This window comes from Bombus vancouverensis, chromosome 13 (assembly GCF_051014615.1).
Source record: "Bombus vancouverensis nearcticus chromosome 13, iyBomVanc1_principal, whole genome shotgun sequence".
Taxonomy (NCBI): domain Eukaryota; kingdom Metazoa; phylum Arthropoda; class Insecta; order Hymenoptera; family Apidae; genus Bombus; species Bombus vancouverensis.
The window spans coordinates 3388045-3410268 of NC_134923.1; the positions used below are offsets into that span (position 1 = coordinate 3388045).

At 33.7% G+C, this 22224-nt stretch overlaps 1 protein-coding gene across 8 annotated transcripts in view; it reads left to right on the plus strand.

Annotated features, from left to right (window-relative positions):
- The window catches only part of LOC117161860 (octopamine receptor beta-2R), a 194906-nt gene that overhangs the window by 156662 nt on the left and 16020 nt on the right, over nucleotides 1–22224 (plus strand). For 6 of the 8 annotated variants that reach the window (XR_013059890.1, XM_076623751.1, XM_076623750.1 and 3 more), the window contains 2 exons: nucleotides 14747–16082; nucleotides 18173–18403. Coding sequence is in view for 7 of the 8 variants with exons in the window: in XM_076623751.1 (XP_076479866.1) it covers nucleotides 15091–16082; nucleotides 18173–18403 (1223 nt within the window). In the remaining variant the exon portion in view is untranslated. Of the gene's footprint in view, nucleotides 1–14746; nucleotides 16083–18172; nucleotides 18429–22224 lie in introns of all 8 variants that reach the window. The other 2 variants (XM_033343597.2, XM_076623755.1) reach the window with 2 other exon arrangements.

The following is a 22224-nucleotide window of genomic DNA, read 5'->3' on the forward strand; positions in this document are numbered from 1 at the left end:
AATAGAGTTTTTTTAGTTTGTCCTTTAGTTGCTTCGTTTTATCTGAGATGTGTGTCTTCCACGTTAGTCTCCTGTCCAGGGTCATGCCCAGGTATCGGACTGTGTCCCTGCTAGGAACTGTTGCATTGTTGATGGTGACCTGGGGGCAGGTTTGTTTTCAGAGCGTGAAGGTTACATGTGAGGATTTCTTTTCGTTGACTTTGAAGCCCCATTTGTGAAACCACTTATCCATGGAGTCGAGACTTCGCTGGAGAGTGGATGAGGATATTACCGGGTCTGCGTGGGTAGCTAATAGCGCTGTGTCGTCTGCAAATGTCGCTATTGTTATATCGTTTGATATAGGTAGGTCGGCAGTGTAGATGGAGTACAGTAGGGGTCCGAGGACACTACCTTGGGGTATGCCGGCTTCTATTGGGAATGTTGCGGAAGTGGCGTCTAGGCATTTGACCATGAATTGTCTATTGGTTAGGTAAGATTTTAGGATGCAGTAGTAGGGGTGAGGTAGGATCTTTTTAAGCTTGTATAGTAGCCCTTCATGCCATACTTTGTCGAATGCCTGTTGGATGTCTAGGAAAACCGCTGAGTAATATTTTTTCTTTTCGAGTGTTTGGCTGATCGTATGAGTTAAGCGGTGGATTTGCTCTACTGTAGAATGATGTTTTCGGAAGCCGAATTGGTGATCTGGGAGTGTTTCCAAGTTCTCTAGGATTGGAAGGAGTCGGTTCGTGAGCATCTTCTCGAATAGTTTGGACAGGGTAAGTAAAAGACTGATTGGGCGATAGGAGCAGGTTTCGTATATCGGTTTACCGGGTTTAGGGATGAGGGTAATCAATGAGATTTTCCAGGCCTTAGGATAGTGTTCCAGGCGAAGGATAGCATTAAAAATCGATGTGATGAGTGCTATCCCTTTTGTGGGAAGTTCCTTGATTGCCTTATTGCCTATTAGGTCGTGTCCTGCTGCTTTCTTGGGGTTTAGGCGACTGATTGTTTCTATAGTCTCTGCAGAGGAGAAGGGTTCGATAGGAGGGGACATTTGGAAGGGGGTGTGCAGGTATTCAGTAACGTCCGCGGCGGCTTTGGGGGAATGGGGTTTGAATACTTTTGACAAGTGTTTAGCAAACAGGTCGGCTTTTTCTATAGGGCTTCGCGCCCATCCACCTTGCGGACGGCGGATAGGTGGGATTATCTGTGGGGGGCGTGTGAGTTTCCTGGAGGCCTTCCATAGTGAGTAGTTGGAGTCGGCTGTGGGGGATAAGCTGGCGAGGTATTTATGGAAACAGTCGTTTTTATAGTTTTTTAAGGTTCTAGATAGCTTTCTAGTTGCGTTGTTTAGTTTGCGTTTGTCCTCCGGTGTTCTATGGGTCTGCCATACTCTTCTTAGTCTACGTTTTTCTGCTATTTTTTTTAGTATGTATTGGGGATATTCTTGTTTGCTGTTAGATGGCTTTGTCGGTGTGGAGAGGTAGATTGCGTTTATTATGCTCGTGTTTAAGTATTCCGTGGCTGCTTCGATTTCTTCCTTTGTTTTTAGTGGGGTGAAGGCTGAGGTTGAGTGTGTAAAGACTTCTCTGAAGAGCTGCCAGTTGGTGTGTTGGTTGTGAATGGAGCCATTAGGTGTATTCTCGATGATTGTTGAACTGACTGTTGCTATCACGGGAGAATGATCAGAGGAGAGATCAGCCGAGGAGTTGATCTGGACGTGTCTTGATGGGATATTTTTAGTTATGAAGAAGTCGAGAAGGTCGGGTATTTTGTTGGTGTCAGTGGGCCAGTATGTGGGTTCGTATGTGGTGAGGTAGTTGAGGTTGTTGTTTATTATGCTGTTTAAGAGGTTTTTGCCTCTTGCTGTAACCAGTCTGCTGCCCCATTGGATGTGCTTGGCGTTATAGTCTCCTCCAACTATGAATCTATTGCCCAGGGTGTCCAGGAAGTTATCAAAGTCTTCTTTGGCGATGGAGTGTCTGGGAGGGCAGTATACTGCTGAGGTCGTGATTGAGCCATGACAGTCTTCTATTGCTACGTTTGTTGCTTGGAGGTAGTCTTTCTGGAATGATGGAAGTTCGTAGTGCTTAATACTTGCTTTGATTATTATTCCGGTGCCACCGTGGGCCTTTCCGCTGGGGTGTTGGGTATGGTAGAATTTGTAACCATTTATTTTCAGGTAGCTCTTGTCGGTGAAGTGGGTTTCCGATACGAGCATTACGTCGATTTGCTGGTGTTTTAAGAAGAGTTCTAGTTCAAGTTTGTGTTGCGCTAGACCGTTGGCGTTCCAGAGTGCTATGCGCTTTGGTTTTATTTTGAGTCGGGGCGTGCTCATTTTTCCACGATGAGTGTTAATAGCGATAGCAAGTGATTTATTTGCTCTGATTGTTTCTCTATTAGCTTTTCAAGCCTTGAGGAGTTCTCTGTGTTAGGTGGGTTGGGGACACTGTTTTGGGGAAGGTTCCTTTGGCTGTTCGGGTTATTTTGGATGCCTTGTACTGCTTGGGCATAGGAGGTTGAGGTGGAGATGAATTTGGTAGGACTGGGTGTTTGGTTGGTTGAGGGGGTTGGGGTAGTCGTGAATTTCGGCGGGCTGGGTGTTTGGTTGGATACCTCTTTTGCTCTGAGCTTAGGGTACCTGTTCGTGTATAGTGTTTTATATGCTGGGCAGCCTTTGTAGTTGGCAGGGTGGTCCCCTTGGCAGTGGATGCATTTCGCTGGGGTTTCCGGTGATTTGGGGCACTGGTCAGTGGAGTGAGTGCCTGCGCATTTAACGCAGCGGAAAGTATGGTTGCAGTATTTCTGCGTATGACCGTACCTTTGGCACCTTTTGCATTGCACTATTTCTTTTTTCACGAGCGGTGGTTCGATCTTTACTATCGCGTTCATTAGGCGACTGATGTTGTAGATTTCCTTATTGTTCGGCTTTTGTTTAATGTCTAGGAAGAATAAGGATAACGGGTCTTTCGAGACTCTATGCCTTATATTACTTACGTTGATGACTTCGTGGCCGAGTTTTGAGAGTTCGTATTTGAGCTCGTCTATGTCTGCTGAGTGGTGTATGTTTCGTAGGACCACCCGGAAAGGCCTTTCCTGTTTGAGTTGGTAGGTGTGGAAGTTGGCGTTCAGGGTCCTGAGTGTCTTGGTGAGTTTTCTGTAAGCTTCTGTGTTCGTCGGCAGTATTTTTACTTTGTTGTTGCTTATCTTAAGGTTATATTCCTCCTTGCTGATATCTCTCTCTAGGGATTTGGTCATTGTCTGTATGTCGATGACGTCGTCCACAAATATTGGTGGGGGAGGGGGGATTCTCTATGAGTGTTGGTTTGGTGGCGGTTCTACGATTTCCATGGCGTCGTTTGAGGATTCCAATACGGCGAATCTGTTGTGTGTGTTTATTTGCGTTGTTGTTTCTATTTTCCTTTTCTTTGTAGTATTGGCGTCGTTAGTGCGGAGAGTTCTGCTACACTTCTGCCACGGGGGGGGGGTAGCACGGGGTAGCTGCGAGACTGCTCCGGAGAGCCTGGTCGCGGTTGCTGGGCCATCATCGAGCTAGTTAATTCGGAATGAACAACTAGTCGTGAGGCTGTGAGGCTAGTATTCGGGTTGGTGTTAGGTACGTGGGATTTTCTTCTCCCTAAAGGGTAAGGGACACTTAGCTGTGTTCTCTTTCGACGGTTGGGCGACACGTGTTGTTTTCGGACTACGCTGGGCACTAGAGACACGTCTGCACACTTCGGCACTCCACAGCGAACTGATAATGCATATAGTAAACGGAAATATGTAAAACATGTAAAAACTGTACCATAATATTGAATGATGGAAATAAATTTTCAATTGTATCAGATTTCTTTAAATATTTTAACAGAAATATGAATTTGCATAATTACTAAGAAGTTACATATCAATTTTCGATTAGATTTAAGAAAAATGCAGCAATTGCGTCAACAGCATTATATACATTTTATGTTAGGTCATTAGTAATTAAAGAATGCCATAAAATAATTAAGGAATGATAAAAGGAAGGAAATTAATATTAAAAACTAAAGAAAAAGATATTCGTATATTTGTTATAAATGAAATACAATGTTTAATGTGTAGTATAACAAAAATTTGGACAGGAACAGACTTTTGAATGAATAGAAGAAACATGAGAATTATAATAGTAATTCCTTTTTAAACCAATCAAACCCGTGTGTAACAAAGATTAATACGACCTTCTTAAACGGTTCTACACTTTTTTTATAAAGATGCAACGATTTTCTATTGATTTATAGAAATAGCTTTATTGTTAAGAGTATTGTTATTGTCACTGTCATGTATATATGTCACACCTAGTTGGTTTACACCTAGTTGCAAACTCAGTCCTTTGGGGTATAATTTTTCTTTCTCTTTTTCTGAGTTGTTCTCCACGGCCCAATTAATTTTTAAAATGAATAGAATGAGAGATAACGGATGATATACGAGAGAACTCCACTTATTGAATAAATATATATTTTATATTTTAATCTATTGATTGTAAGAGAATATTATACAATACGTGATTTCAATTAATGTTGGCATTAAATATCGATAATACTTATATCAATGTTACATATTATGAAATGCATGGTGCAATATTCCGTTTAAAAGTGTAAAATACTGCTTTAGATATATGATAATATTGTATTGTGTTAAGTCCAAAGTAAGCTTGTAAAAGATAAAATGATAGAGAGTGAAAATTCGAACAGAAATAACAAGCAAAGAAGAAAACTCTGAATCGAAACAGTAGTATAGTAATAGAAATAGTAGGAGTTTGGATAGAGATAAGTGTGTTTCATATGTCCTTTAAAGCGAGAGTGCTTTCCCTTACAGGAAATGAAAACAGAACATGAAAACCAGCAAAGTTGGAATGAGTATGCATATTGGGATTTGGAAAGAGAGATTCTGTCATGTCAATGGAATGGATAAAAAATGGTAGTAGGAAAAGTTATTTATACATTATAAATATTATCATTATTACTAGTACTTAAAAAGTTAGTTAAAAGCTAATTTGAGACAAATAATCAGATGATTAAAATTTTCTAACCGAAATTAAGAAACACAGTGTCCTAAAGTTTCAAAATATTGATTGTTCTATTGTTGCAATCACTATTTTTGATTATCAAATGTGTGACTACTGCAACTTCATTAAAGCTACGAAGCTAAATCTCCTGAATAAAACAGGTATTTAAAGATCACTCGGTATTGCATCAAATTCCACAATAGGAAATCACTATCTTGTTTCTTGCCAAACGTGCAGCCATATTATTGGCACGTATCGTTAATTCTCAATGAAGCGTCTTTTTATCAGATTCTATTCATCTCATTTTCATAGTATTGATCTTTGGTAGTCATATGAGAGAGCTACTTAGTAAATGGTATGAAATCTAATATACTTCAATTAAATCAATTAGGATGTAAATATTTCATACGAGATATGTATAATACTGTAACAAATATGTACAATGCTATAACAAATATGTACAGTTTGCTAATACATCTTGTAGCTACGGTAAAGATCCTTTACCAAATATTTTTCATTATCAAATAAAGAGCTGAATGCCTAAAAATTTCCTTCCTTCTATTTCTTTCCATAGGTAAACTCTCCAATTTTCTCTATTCCTCTCAATTTCTCGCTAATCTCCGATTTTCTCCAATTTATTAAATTTTTTCTACTACAGTTAAAATTTTGTCTTATTCAATCTTCAATTTATCTAACTACGATAGAAACAGCGAGAACAGAAATGTCGGCAAGCAAACCTAGCTTAGACCTAGCACTGTCTGATACGTGGTCTAATCTTAGCTCGATGCTCTTTTAATCGTTCTAAATGAGGGTTATGATTTTCCTCGTGTGCAGCATACGAAGAGAGGTGGCATCCTCAAGCTTCGTTTTCGTCGACATCTTGTCAAGGCCACGTTGTCCAATGTCGCCCCAGGTGGCGCGTATTACGGTCACCGTATTAGAATGACTGTCAGCGTTATTTCTTGGACCGCCGGAAGAAAGAGACTTCGTGGGGAATATGGCGGCTTGATGGCACGTCTTGGAGAAGATAAATGGACACTCGAGCGACACTCCGTTTCTCTGTTTTCGTTTCAGTAGATTACGTCGAGAACAGCTATCCAGTTTGAGAAGCAAATAATATACAGAGAAACGTTACTCGATCCTTGTTATGTGTATGTACACGAGTAGTTGATAATTTATCTGCTTTTATTTGGACATTTATGTGTGGAATATTTTAGTAGGATATTTGTATTAGTACGCAATAGTAACTTAAATCTTTGCATTTATATATTATAAGATTCCGGAAATTTTGGGTGATTCATTATTTCCATTATTTAATTCGGATGTTTAATTTATCTACTATAAATTTTCAAAAATCTTAAGCGATTAATTGTTTTGATTATTTAATTTTTATCTTTAAAGAGCTTATAACAGATACTGGTTAATATATTTTATTTTTGATAATATGATTTCGAATCTGATTTTAATATTGATAAAGAAAGAAACTTATATATTGCTGTTTAGTTTAATATTTGTATATTTTAATTTCGGTTAAAATAACATAAGATTAATTAATGATAATAAGATAATAATATGTTTTAGGTATGTTGATATAAATTTAAAGAAATTTACCAAACTAAATAACTTTTCGTTTATTCAGATAAGATCAAAAAATACAAATTATTTAGACAGACCTTTAAAAATATCAATTTTGGAAATTTTAGTAACATACATTAAATGCATTAAATGTATGTTTAACAATTAAATATACACTTGAATCACAGTTGATCTTCGATTCTTAAATGTCATGAAAACGATTGAAGACAATCAATGCAGTAATAAAACTACTATAACTACAATAAACCATACAACTTAAGTATTTGGATGATAGCCAATTTCCATTATATAACATTGTCTACAACAATACGAACAATATGTAAGGCTTACATATGTAAGGTGTACTTACTTATAAATACTTTGTCATGGTGCGTAATATGTGAAAGTATGCGACGATATTATTTAGTACATCTTACAACATTTGTTTCTATTATTGCATTCTATTAATGCGCTAATGCAATAATATCATAGTACTAATATTACTAATCTGATATAAATAAAGTGAATAAAAGAAAATGTTATAGGATATCCGATATGTCAGATATGTATGTAATTGCAATAGATTAATATAACAATGTTATTACGATAAACAACTACTAAATGTTTAAGCTATTTATTTACATATAAGTTACATATAAGTTAGTTACACATAAATGTTTAAACTATGTTATATATCATAAAGTATTTTATGTTATATAAACTGAAGTTGGGATCTACGATTAAAGTTCATGATCTAATTTCACTGGTATGTGTTATAGATATATATACGTATACAGGGTGTCCCAAAAATCGCGGTACAACAACAAAATCAGGTGGTGATCCTATATGCAAAATAGGTCGAAAAGGAAGAGTACCATTTTTCCATTTAAGGCTTTGCTTTTGAAAACCCATTAGGTAACCGTGTATTAACTGAATGTTCCAAAATATGAAACTTTTGTTTCTACTCGTGTCATTCTCATATCATTAAACATGAACAATGCCACAATTTGCTTCCTGTTCTTGCTTTTATCTTATTTGCGAGATATCAATTATTGCTTTCTTTTATTCTGCATTTAATTTGAATGGTTTTATAAATAAGGATAAGATTAGTACTTTTTAAGATTCATTTTATTAATCAAAAAGCAAATTATGATATTTTCCTTATTTAATAATACAGACACGAGCAGAAATCGAAGTTTTGTAATTCGAGACTTCCTGTCAAAACACGGATACCTGATGGGTTTTTAAACTCATGTTCTTCGAAAACAAAGGCCTAAATGAAAAAATGTTATTCTTCTTCTTTGGACTTAGTTCTGCGTGTAAAATCACCAGCCGACCGATTACACCATGATTTTTGGGGTAGTCTATATAGAAAATTTTACAAATTATAATTCAAATAATCACTTTATTTAGTGTAAAAATTATATAAAATCGTAAAAACTGTTTTTGCAACAGTACTGATAATATTAACACAACAGTACTAATAATTATTAAATTGCGGATTATTTTAATATATAATTGTAATAATGTTTAAGGTAATTGTAATAAAAATAAAGAATTAAGGTAATTGTAATAGTGGCGTTAAGTTTATAAATTATTTGGTATGGAACGTTTCTTTTTGTTTAGGAATGGTAAATATCTGAAAAGGCCGACAAGTACATTATGTTATATTTTAATAAATAAATATCCATAAGTATACATATTTATTTATTAAATACTTATTATAAGTATAATATATAATATAATATATATGTCGGAGATGAAAGAACACCGGAGCCTTTGGAACTTTGGATAATCCCGCAACATTGTAATCTAGATTTTATCATAGCTGTAATTAAGCAATTGTTGTCATCCAATCTGATTGTAATTGTTCGAGATTTGTGATAGCGAAATTGGGCTCGAGGTGACAACTGGTCGCCGAACGTAGCCACGGTCACGGGATGGACGTTTTGCCTGACGGAGGTGTGGAGTGGTTGTATGGTTCTCCCTAGAAACGTGGTTGTGGCGGCATACGGCCTCAAGAACGGGCCTAACCACATGGGATTGTACCTCGGAGGTACAATAGGAGGTACAATACAATAGGACACATGTTGTATTAATAATCAAACTCCAGGCAGAAACTGCTTAGCAACGGCGATTGGAACTTTCTCGACGCTTCCAACGAGTATATAACAAACAAATGCAATCGTACAGCGAGGAAAATTTCCATCAGTTTATTATTCGTGCGATCGCCTTGGAGAGTAACACATCGAACAGTTTATACCGAGCGTCTCAGCAATCGTATTTTGTGCCTAAAATTATTCTACGCATAGTAAAGAGTTATCCCGTTGACCGTGGATTCGTTTGAACCCAAGAACATTGTTAATAGCGTTCATTAAACTCATTATTCGTTAAACTTATTATTCGTAAAACATATTATTCGTTAATCTTATTATTTGTCAAACTTATTATTCGTTAAACTCAATATTCATTATACTTTGTAAAAGTCTTGTATATACGTGTAAATATAATCCCTGCTTCGTAAAACGATGGCTAATTCAGACGAAGGATCGTTACGCGCCTTAAATTCTAATGTTAACCCAACATATATATAATATATATAATATATATAATATATATAATATAATATAAGTATTAACTTATTATATAACAATTTATATGAAAAATAAAAGTGTGCAGGAAGATTATAATTCATTATAATGCAAATTAAAAAGTGTCAGAGTGACCACAAAAGTATTATTAAATATTTGCTATTGTATATCGTATATCGTATCGTAGAAAATATTCAACTTTTAAACCTTATATCAAACACATTGCTGACATACTTTGTATATTTTGTATGTATAAAAATCAGTGATTTAGTAATAATAATTATTATTATATCACTTTACTATACTATTTTGGTAATTGTAACATAGTAATAGAAAGATATATATTTAGTTATTTTACTAATTATATACTATTATTAAGAAAATTACTATACAGGAGGAATTAATATTCCTAAACATCTTTACTCTCATTACTAAACATAATTTTCTTTGAAAAGGATGTCCCATTTTAATACATAAGTGCAAATTGTTGGCAAACTACCTGCTGTATAAAAAAGATGTTCAGGCAGGCATTAAATGGTTTCGAAGGAGACATAATATGGTATAATTTTTCTGGAAAAATAAAGGTCATATGATGGTGACATACGTTCAAACACAATCATGTAAATTTTAATGTACTAATTGATCCGTTTTCGCAATCCCTATAAAAAATTATTAATCTATCGTATCGAAAGACATTTTCCTTGTAATTTATATCATAGGTTTTACAAAATGAAAGTTAAAATATCTGGTATAATCTAATATTTTTTCGCTTAAATAGATTAATAATTTTGTATAGGCTAATAATTTTTTTAATGGAATGCTAAGATGAAACGATTAATATATTAAAAACTGTACGATTAATACATTTAAGGAAACGTGTGTCACTATCATATGACTTTTACGTATCCATTTACAGAGAAACTAATTATATGGATTGAAATGGGACACCCTGTATGTAACAAGGTGCTCCAGTCATCTTTATCTTTATTCTAAAATAAGCAACGGCAATCGTATCACGAAAATCATGTCACCATTACTTCAGTTCTTACTCATCACCCCTGATCACTATCCAGCGACCTATTACGCGAGGATCCTTGCTCAAAACTATCGTAAAACTCGCGAGAAACGTGACCCGGTAGAAGGCCAACAGACAGGATGTCGCATCGAAGGTCAAAACCGTAATCGAAGCTGTTGGTCGCGAATCCCTGGAGGGGTTGTCGATTTCGCGGAGGAATAAAAGTGGCGTTCTCCAGGCTTTCGGCGTAATGACGGTGGTTGGGCAGGAGGAGGGTGTTGTTTATCATCGGTAGTGCCGGCTTCACGGCGCTAGCACGGCCACTGTCGGAATAATTGACCCAAATATACCGCAAAAATAGCGGATCATAAATTACATGGACGGAACGGGAGTGCACTTGACACGGCCCTGTCGCGACACAGTCAACGAAGCCGGAGACGACAGACGACGGCAGCAGAAAAAGAGGGTCCCATTCAAGGTTACTCATTCTTCCGGCGCGTCCTCGTTTCAAGTGGTGACAGTCGGGAAACTAGCGCCGCAATGGATGCAAGGGGAAAATTGGGGAAATGGTTGTTGATTCTTTATCGATTGCGTCTTCAAGGATTTTCAGGCAGCAATTCAGAAACTTAGAAAAATTATCGTCGTTTTTGAAGATAAATTAAAGTTTTAAGTTACGTGATCGATTGTTTAGCATATTATAATCTTATTGTCACCCGCTTTTTACCAGTTTAATGTTGCTGTTCAAGAAAGTTTCCGTTGTTGCTATGATTCGGAATGGTTTTCATCATCTGATAAAGTGAATATGTTTACATTTTTTAGATACCATTAGATTGCAGATTTTTATACATTTATAGGAAATTTGAAACTGGAAAATTGCACAGAATGCACATGATATTAAAAGATATACAAAATATTCAAAATATAGTGCTTTATATAATATTTGATACTGTATTCTTAATTACATTCATTTTCAGAAATATGAATTTGCATAAAAATTTGCAATCTAGTTATCACGATGCCCTTCGAGTATCATTTCGGATTAATATAATAAATCAAAGTGTTTTTTTTACGACTTTAATAAATTGAATAAATTAAAATATCTTTTCTTTCTTATATATTAAAACTTATTTGTGTTCATAATTCGTGAAATTTTGAAGCTCTTCTCATATTCGTTTTTAAATAGAGAGAATGGTTGTTTATCTTCTGTTGATTACATATCAGTGGAGAGTATCTAATTGAGTAATTTAGGAACCTTTTAATAAAAGGTGTGGCACCTCTTAACAATGAAATAAACATTTAACGATTGATGAATTCTTTTGAATTATTATTGATTCCATAACATAATAACATTATGTACGTAGAAAGTTTACTCTTACTGAAAATTAGAAGGAACTACTAAATTGTAATAAAACCCACTCTGTAATAATTCGAAGGTCGTTTATTCAAATCAATACATATGCTGTTCTAAGAAAAAAGTGAGTCAGTTTTTATATTAAATATAATTTATGATTGGTTTAGGTATTATAATAGTTTTATAGTTTTATAGATTTTTGTGTCTAATTATTCATTAATCTGTATTCTTGCTGTTAATTATAAAACACTCTGGGAATCCATATTTGATAATTTCAATATGTTTGATTTACCTCAATACAGTGACGATTTATTGTTTTGCTAAAATCAGTACCACTAATTAAGAATTTAGGACATTCATTCGTCCACTTATTCTTCGATATAGGTAAAAGTGATTGTTGAACTAAACAACATAATGGTACATTATATTCAAATAATTTCATATATTTCGATTTATAGGTAGTAATATTTTAAAATAGCATTAATTTATGATTTGATCGTCGATAATAGTTAATTTGAATGTTTTATATGCTATAAAATCTTCCATTTCATAATTTTCTTACTAAATTTAAAAAAATTTAATAAATATATGTACATGAAACCCAAATTCTTTGACCTCATCATGTTTTAAGAAAAGATTCAATTGTAAACGAGAAGCTCTTTTGGTAATGTAACAATTTTGCAAAACATAGAAAAATAGTATAATTGGAAATTAAATGACGTCAAATGTATCTATAAAAAAGTTTTAATCCATACGTAATTTTTATAGAGTATTATATATTTAATGAATGTAATTTTCACGTGTTGACCGATAAACATTTTGAATATCTATCTATTTCATTATATTAGATTTTATAAGAATAAATTCTTGAAATAGAATTGTTTAAGTAAAATAAAGAACATTTTTAATTTTTCCTAAATGTTACTTAAACTAAAAGCTATAGGAAAAAGCGATTCACATATTCTGCGATTCACATTCATGCCAATAATTAAATTTTAATATTAATGCACCTGATTGATAATTGAGGATAGAACAAAATTTGATAATAATATTTCATATATATCGATTTAATAACAATATATAAAGTTAAAGTAAGTAAATAGCAATATATAAAACTCGGACGTCTTCCAAACGCGACGCTTTAAAAAAAGGCTTCTATGGAAAACAACACATTTTTGAGGATATCTACTATTGTGTAAAGATGTAACAAAATAATATAATTAAAAATTTCCTATCGAATAATACCAAATATTTCTGAAGTGAAAAGTTTTCAAAATTTAAATTTCTATCAACAATTTTACAGGGACGATATTTCGTGAAAACATTCGAAACAATGCAAGCAATTTTATCGAACACCGTCATAGAGCTCGAAGAATACAGAACTTGGAGCAAATAGATCTGCTGGCACTGTATTAGTGCCATATAGATGAATAAATTGAATAGTCCGAATGATTGTAATGGATTGAGTAGATTAAGCAAGTAGTACAAACAAATCGAATAAAGTGGGTCGTCTAGTGTGCTTGATATCTCTCTTGTGTCGAATGCCTCAATTGAGTCGACAAGAACTTCAATATCACGTTAAAATACCGTGAAACCGTCCCATTCAATTCGCTATTCGTGTTACGGAAGTCGTGAGAGCTATGTACATATAAATCCTAAAAAACGATTACTTTAATCAAAATTTCTTCTGTGTAAAAATGCAATTCAATCAATTGGATAGATGATTGAAAGGATTGAAAGGATAGAAGATTTTTATTCATAATATTTGTAAAACCATAAAAATGCCGATACATACGAATAATCGATGCGATTTGAAATAATTGGAGACAGAAATGAGAATTACTCATGTTTGATGTATTAAACTTTAGAAATTTGTTGTAGTCACGTATACAGAATATTAAAAAGTAAGGTCTGACATATTAAGATCTTACGATTAGAATGCTCTCTGAGTGGAATGAAAAGTTCTTAGTTAACATCGAATTTAAAACCAATTTCTTTGCAATCTTAATTATCTAACATTGAAACTAAAATCAATTTTTTTTACAATAAAATTTAATTTTATTGCTTTGAAAGCATTTTATGTAAGTCTGATAACAACGCATAAGGTGTAAATGAAGTAAATGTGAAAATACAGTCATTAATCATCAACATTTATAAACACTACGGAAGAATCTAAGTATTAAATAGAGATTTGCTTCATTCTTTAAATATTTGGACGAGTATTTCATTCTAGATATTTCATGTACTTTATGTACATTCTATATACTTATCCATTTTATATATTCTATATCGCTCGAATTTTTGCGTATTTAAGTTCCTCATAACTGCTTAAACATTCGTAATCTATCACCAATATCAGAAGAAATCGTAGAAATAATAGTAAATTATGAACTTTTGAATTTTATTAAACTCATTAATTAACAATTAACAATTTTAAACACATTTTATTATAATATATTTTAATAAAAGTATTAATCTTAAAATCTATGTTAATTAAACATATATCATCTTCTTTCGTGAATATTACAAGGCTTTAAACTCCTAACTTTTAATCACACTATTTTCAAGACTCCAAGTGAATCAAGAAGGCGGTTTTACATAATGTAAAATCTGAAGTCGTGTTTAATACAATAATTTAGCTATTAAATTAAAAATTAAATCAAAATTAAATTTTTCATAAATAATAATAATACATAAAGTAAATAAGAATACTTGAGAATATTTTGAAAAAAATTCAATATGGAACGAGAATTTTTCTTAACAATATTACGATCTGAAAAATTTATCAAAATAATATAATTAAAATTTGTCTATTAAACGGTATTAGATATATTTCAAGTAATTTCTAATGTTTGATCTCCCACTATTACCGTCCCCATATTATTACTAATAGAGTGATTACTAGATTGCGGATTCTTGAGAAATATAATTTTTTATATTTTATTGAGAATATAATTTAAAAAGTAGAACCTCGCGGTAGAAAATTATTCTACTTACTAAGTATCATAGAAAGCACTATACCTTGGATATTTTATATATTTTTTCATAATATGAACATTGTACGTTTTTGCAACTTTTCATCTTCTATAAATGCATAAAAATCCGCAATCTAATAATTACTATCGAACATTCATTGAATATAAAACTTATCAAAGTCATCGCTAATTCTGTATTTAATCTCAATTTTCCAGGTAACCGCTAACAGAAGCCTCGTGGAATGTAAAACCGAGGTACCAAGCTCTTAGGTCACCGCACACGATTCTGATTAACTCTCGAAGCCAAACTATTCGAGCAAAAACCTTGGAAGAAGCAAACGGTGCACCCGCGTATCAGCGATTAACGCTGGCAAGCGTCCCAGGGTACAAGGAACTTGGCAAGAGGCATCGCCCTTTCCCCGTCGGGAAGATGAAGGCTAGCCTGGTACGTCGGCTCGTTGGCACGTCCGTGACCTAAGGCCACCCGTCGAGTCTCTTCCGGCCAGAAGAAGAAGGAACAAGGTCAAGGGAAAACGTACGGTTTCGTGCGGCGGTCGAGTATGACGACGATCGTGACGAGCTCCGAGTCGACGGAGGTGGTGTCCTCGATGGACGTGACGACCATCTTGAACGCCATCTCGACTGAGGACAACCAATTCGCGAACAGCAGCTACTCGAACTATCAAAAGTGGTCCGTACCTATAACGATCGCAAAAGGCTGCGTCTTAGGCTCCATCATCGTAACCGCGGTATTTGGCAACCTGCTGGTGATGGTGTCCGTGATGCGGCACCGGAAGCTACGAATTATCACCAACTACTTCGTAGTTTCGTTAGCCTTGGCCGACATGTTAGTTGCGATGTTCGCCATGACGTTCAACGCGAGCGTTCAAATAACCGGCAAATGGATGTTCAGCTATTTCATGTGTGATGTCTGGAATTCGTTGGACGTGTACTTTAGCACCAGTTCCATCCTCCATTTGATGTGCATCTCGGTCGATCGTTACTGGGCGATCGTCAAGCCGCTCAAATACCCTATCATCATGACCAAGAGGCTAGCTGCTTACATGCTGCTCGCTTGTTGGATTATGCCCGCGTTCATCTCGTTCATGCCTATCTTTATGGGCTGGTATACCACAGAAGAGAACAAGATGCATCGACAGAAGCATCCTGAATTATGCGAGTTCAAAGTGAACAAGGTGTACGTAATATTCTCGTCGAGTATCTCGTTCTGGATACCATGCACTATTATGACCCTTACATACTTCGCCGTGTTCAAGGAGGCGAGTAGGCAAGAAAAACAGATGCACAGCCGTATGGGCAACGTGATGCTGTTGAGTCACAGGCCGAGTAAAGATTTGAATAATTTGAACGGGGAACTAAATAGTGCTGGTTCCTCAAAGACGCTGACATTGAACGAGATCAGCACCGATCATCTGCATACTCCCACCAAAGATAAGAATATCATGAAGATGAAAAGAGAGCACAAGGCTGCCAGAACGTTAGGCATCATCATGGGTACCTTCATAATTTGCTGGTTGCCGTTCTTCTTGTGGTGCGTGTAAGAATTCAGGAATCCAGAATTTCTAAAGGATAACCCTATTTCTTAATCTTCTATGGGCGAACAAATTTTCATACTGCCCATAGGAAAGCTGAGTTATTTATGTCCTTAATCTTTTCAATGTTCTAGATTTTTAAAAAATGTGAGAAAATATTGGAATACGTATTCAAATTTTTGCTATATCGTATAATCAGTTTTAGGTCAACTGTTTAAAACTTGCTCCGGGAAAATTTTCATGAGTGAAATTATGCAGGGTTAAAATTTAATCTTTATTATTTTGTATTTTTCTTTTGTTTCCTTTGGGCAGAAGCACTTAGAGCGATCTTAAGAGTTCACGGAATTGTTGGTTTCTGTTAAATTGGTTATATTTTTGTACGGTTTATTGATTTAATTATATCGTGCAAACTGAGAAAGATAGTGACGCGCATCGCGCTCAATTAATGGGTTTAATTACTCTTGTTAGAATAAGAAAACACAACTAATTGAATACAGTAGGAGTGACAGATCTAGGTGAAACAAAGTTTTTTTTCCGTTTTGTTAGTAGTCTGATAATGAATATTTTTATTTTCATTTACTTCATCTTACTGTTAGTTTTTAGAATCACTTTGCTTTATCAAATTAAACAAGATAATCTGATATCTTTTTCTAAAAGTATATATTATTAGATTGCAAGGATTATCTTTTCATCTTTGAAAATCATGTTAAAACCATAATACTATGTTAGCAGTAAAGAATAAAAAAGATATACTTTTAAAAAATAAAAATTTGTATTACATTGTGCTTCTCTTTCGAGATCATTGAGATTAGATTTCACAGTTGTTAAAATATTGAAAAACTAGAAAATAATATAGAATCGAAGGAACTATTTAGGTTTTTTCATTCTTCACCCCCTCTGTATATTTTCCATTCAATTCTTTAAAAGTTATCAAATAACACGTTCCACGATAACAGAAAAATCGTTTTAGCAGTACTTTTAGTTCAGATGAAAAATTGAAATCAGGTAAAGACAAACAGTTAATCGGCTAACGTTACTATAAAAAACAAATGGTTAAAATTATGAAAATCGCAGTTTTTCATTCGGCCTATATACGTAATAAATCTAAAAATTCTTACCTACATCTTTCGATGCCTATCGCTTGTTTCTGCATCAACCGATTTCGATAAAGTTTTCAGTATGTACATATGTACTATGTTGGGTCAAACTTCAGAATAGGATTTGGGAAAGAAATAACTTTCATGCTTGTTTGATTTCATGTTATAAGTTCATACATATGTTAGAACTGAGGCTTAGGATATGGATTATGATGAGTTACAGAAAGGATCAACGCGTAAAAATTGAGTTTTGTTATCAAAGTAATAAGTCCATTATTAGCTGCCACGTCTCTTTCTTTCTCTTTCGATCTCTGATTACTTCGTGTGGGGCCATGTAAAACAGCGAGTGTATTAGAATAAACCAGGGAAACGTGAATAGCTGAAGAAAAACGTTCGTGCAGAAATTCGAACATTAGAACGTTAGACATTAACTATTGTTATGAAATATGCTGTCGAAAGAGCCTGACTTTCCTAGGCAATAAGTGGAAGGCATTTGAAGAATGTTATCTTCCACACATAAACTCCATATTACAAGTTTTAAATATTGAACGATATCGTTATTCTGAATTTTGACTCAACCTTATATAACTTACATAAATCTACAAAATGTATTGTTTAAATCTCCATTAGGTACAGATTGAGACCAAAAAATTGTAAAAAGCGATCTTTATTATTTTCTTCGCGATTCCAACTGATTGGAATTGTTTCAACATACTTACTACTTTTTATCTAATAAACTAACTCTTTTAATTTCTCGAACAAAAAAAAACGTTAAGTCGTTTAGTCCAAATTGAAAACATTATTCTGGAAAAAAAATTCTTTTTTCGATTGAAATGAAATCCAAATTGAGAAATTCGAGGCTCGCAGTAGGGTTAATATATTATTTCTGTTTCTAGTGTCTCAATTTTCAAGTTTGTTCGAGGTTCACCGAACATGTTAATTCAATCGTTACGAACGAAATCTTCGCTGAATCCTGAAATCTTTGTTCACAGGTACGTTATTACGACACTGTGCGGAAAATCCTGCCCATGTCCCGATATCGTTATCGCAATACTTTTCTGGATCGGGTACACAAACTCAGCATTGAACCCGCTGATCTACGCGTATTTCAATCGCGACTTCCGAGAAGCGTTCAAAAATACGCTGCAGTGCGCGTTCTGTTCGCTCTGCAGACGAGAGCCGTCCGACCTCGAGGCGCTCGATTTCCGTCGGCCGTCCCTAAGGTACGATCTGGTCTGACACGTCGAGGTACGCACTATATTCTATCGCTTTTTTCCCCTTTCCCCTTTTTCGTCTATTTAATCCTTAATCGAATAAAACCTTTTCGAGCCTTTATTTTTGTACGAATGAGATAGATTGTCTGGATGATTTGACGAGTGATTTACGAAAGAACAGAGACTCACGAAAGTATTCGATCACTTCTAGGAACTTTTTATGTATACATTATATAAAACATTTCAAAATTTTATAAACACCTTAACGAAATACAACCATCGTGATTCTATTGGTAAAATTTGAAACAGATCTGAAAATGTACATATACAGGGTGGTTGGTAACTGGTGGTACAAGCGGAAAGAGGGTGATTCTACGCGAAAAAAGAAGTCGAAAATATAGAATAAAAATTTTTCGTTTGAGGCTTTGTTTTCGAGAAAATCGACTTTGGATTTTCGCTCGGTACGCGTGCGGTACGTTATAACGGATCTCACCGTAGATCGTTGTCTCGATGGAAAAATTAAAAAAAAAAAGAAAAAATTTTTATTATATGTTTTTGACTTCTTTTTTCGAGTAGAATCACCCCCTTTCTGCTTGTACCACCAGTTACCAACCACCCTGTATATAGCGAGATTATCTTTTGTTTAATTGTTGTTGATGTTTGAATTGAAGGTTCAGTGTTTGAAATTGAATATCCTAGTATTCATGACAATCATTAATTTTTCAGTAAGTGTATGTTCACAATAAATATCCTGTGACATATTCTACATTTTCAGTTCGCTATATATTATATTATATATCATATATTATTTCACATATTATCGTATCCTACTACAGTGCTAACGAAATTTAAAAAATTTTCGTATAATACATATAATATATTCATAAAAAGACCCTGAGAAAAGTACAAAATTATTGTTTATATGAGAAATCCACTTGTGAAAAGAGACGGTAACTTTAAAATAGTCTGGAATAAGATCCTTTTTACTTTTAAATACTTATGAACATTTCAGCATTGATTTAGTGCTAAATTGGAGTAAAGTATTCTGTTTAAAAAAATTAGCCGTTAAACAAAATGTAATGACATAAACTATGATTGAAAATATAAAAATTGAATATACAAGTTAATAAATGTAACTAATCTGATACACTTTTTATCAGTTATTCTTTAAATCTGTAAAGGTGTTAAACAAGTAATGGCTTTCAAGTAATAAAAGATGCAAATTATAAAATTGAGACAATTGAATTCCTCATTGAATTCCTCTTGAAAATCTTTTGGCATTTATATCATTTGTCAATTTCTCTATCATGAAAGAGGAACTTTAAATAGATTTCGCGCAGAAATTAACTCCGCACTTGGGTAAAAGTAGAAGAATGTCTGTAACTGCTGACCACAAATATTGATTTATTAAATGAGTATCTTGTAAGACTCTATACGGAACGTGCATTAAATAATAACTGTAGAATTTATAAAACAGTGCTAACAGCTATTTTGTTATACATGTAATAATATATTTATGTAAATGAGTATGTATCTCTTAATGTATGAATGTATTAAATTCAAATGGTTTCTTTATCAATAGCAATTACAACTTTCCAAATTTCATATTAAATTTAAACTAGCGAGTTATGGAATATTAATATATCATATTATATATATCAGCAAGCTGTGTTGTTTGCCCGTCTAAAAGTATTTATAAGAATATTTCTCATGTATCCGATAGATCAACATCCACAGTGTTAACTACTAATTGTTAAGTGTACGTTAATAGTAAACGAAGATTTAGAACATAATTGAAAATCTAGAACAGATTAAGGGCGGTAAAGAGTGAATCATTTCCAAAGTTATCATCAAAGTTGGAAGGAACCATAGTAGTTAAACTTTTCTACCTCTATTTGAATATTCAATTTACTAAATTTACTCAACCCAATTCTAAGTCTACATTCAATCTTTACTACATATTACTTCCTAAAAGAGTTGTCGTGAATTATAGAACTTGTTTAAAACTTTAAGTATATATTTCAAAACCATTTCGCATTCATAAAATAAATAAATAAACGTAATCGTTTTCGCTAGAATCTTGCAGAATAATTTCAGTAAAAAGGCTCATAAATCAATTAAGTACACAAATATAATCTAAAATTGAAATAGCAAGGAAAGTTCATGCAAACATTTGCTTAATGAATTTCTTTTGAGTCTACGTGCATCTTATGCCGATGACGACTGATTCAACACAACATTCCAGACCTTGTTTATATTTCAACCAGTCACAGTCAAACTCGCGATGAAGTAGAACTGTACGTAACTTGTTTGTGTCTAAGAAGTTTATCACGCGATGCGTGTTGTTAACGTCATAATTTGATGTACTTTCAAAGATCTGTGGTACATTCAATCCGATAAACGTGAAACAAAATTCTGGAAACTAAAATTATCACTTCAAGGGTGATTCCGTTATAAACGAACAAACGGGAAATTCAAATAATTAATTTAATGTAATATCTCGAATAATTAATTTTATATTATTGTCAGATAGGGAACATTTAAGTTTTCGTTGTAAGAATAAAATTTCATATTCCTTATGATGATGATGAATTTTAGTCGATTCTAATGTCTTATTCGCCTTCTAAAGTCACATTATACACCTCGTCTATAAATATTAGAACACTACTGGTTTCATACAAAAGGTAATATCTGATCTACATTAACAATGTAACGATTAGTCGACCAGAATTACTTAGTTCATGCAAGATAACGATTCGGGACATATGTGTAATAAAACATTTGAGAAGTTGTTTCTAATATATATAGAGAAATAGTGGATTAAGGACTATAATATTGAGGCCAATAACCTTTGATCTAAATTTTATTCAGAAAATTGCAAATAGATTAGTTAGAAAATTCAACGAGGTCTGTAAAAATTTGAATGTAATGAAAAACCTAATGATACAAATATAAAGATTCCCTTCATATTCTAATGTTAAGTATCGCAAAGTTGTAACGCTGTAAAGTTCTATCAATTTTATTATGACTAGCCATAATATTGACTACTCATGATCGGTGGTGTTTAGCACATATAATACAAAATACAAAATAAGGTACTTTAAATAATTTTCAGTAACTTTGTATGTTGTCTACAATCCAATGATTTTGAAAACGTACACCATTAAAATGTAAACATAGAATTCAAAATATTTTAACGTCTCACGTACTAAGCATATACATTCCTTTCACAATCTAACTTCAAATAACCTTCCATTCAAGACTCAAAATCTAGCCAATCGTTAGTAAGATACACATTTTGAATTAATAAATTGCTACTATATGGACATCTACGTAGCATTCACCTGTTAATTTCAAATTTTGGAAATAGAACATTTTATATGTATCGACCTAATAATTATCCTGTGAGACTTGACCTCATCAGTGTAGTCGAGTCGTAAAAGTTATTGAAAATGCAGAAACAATTTGTTCATCCGTAGTCGCAATAGAATTATATATATATATGAGCATAACTTATAACACTTTGTTTTGGAATGAAATTCTCCACGGATGACGATTGTTCATGATTTAATTAATATTGCCTAGTATGTATATGTCGGGTTCACATTATGATTAGGGTTAGGGACGTGAAACGAATCTTCATTTTGATTAGACATTGTTGTTATGCAATAGAAAAGATATTGACTAGTGCAAAATATGATTATTACAGAATTTGACAAGTAACCGTGGTAATTAGATACTCGTGATGCTAATGACAATGATCCTAGGTTCAATAACGAATCCGCGGTCAACGGGACAACACATGCGCTTTCTTCCAAAGTCCAAGTTGT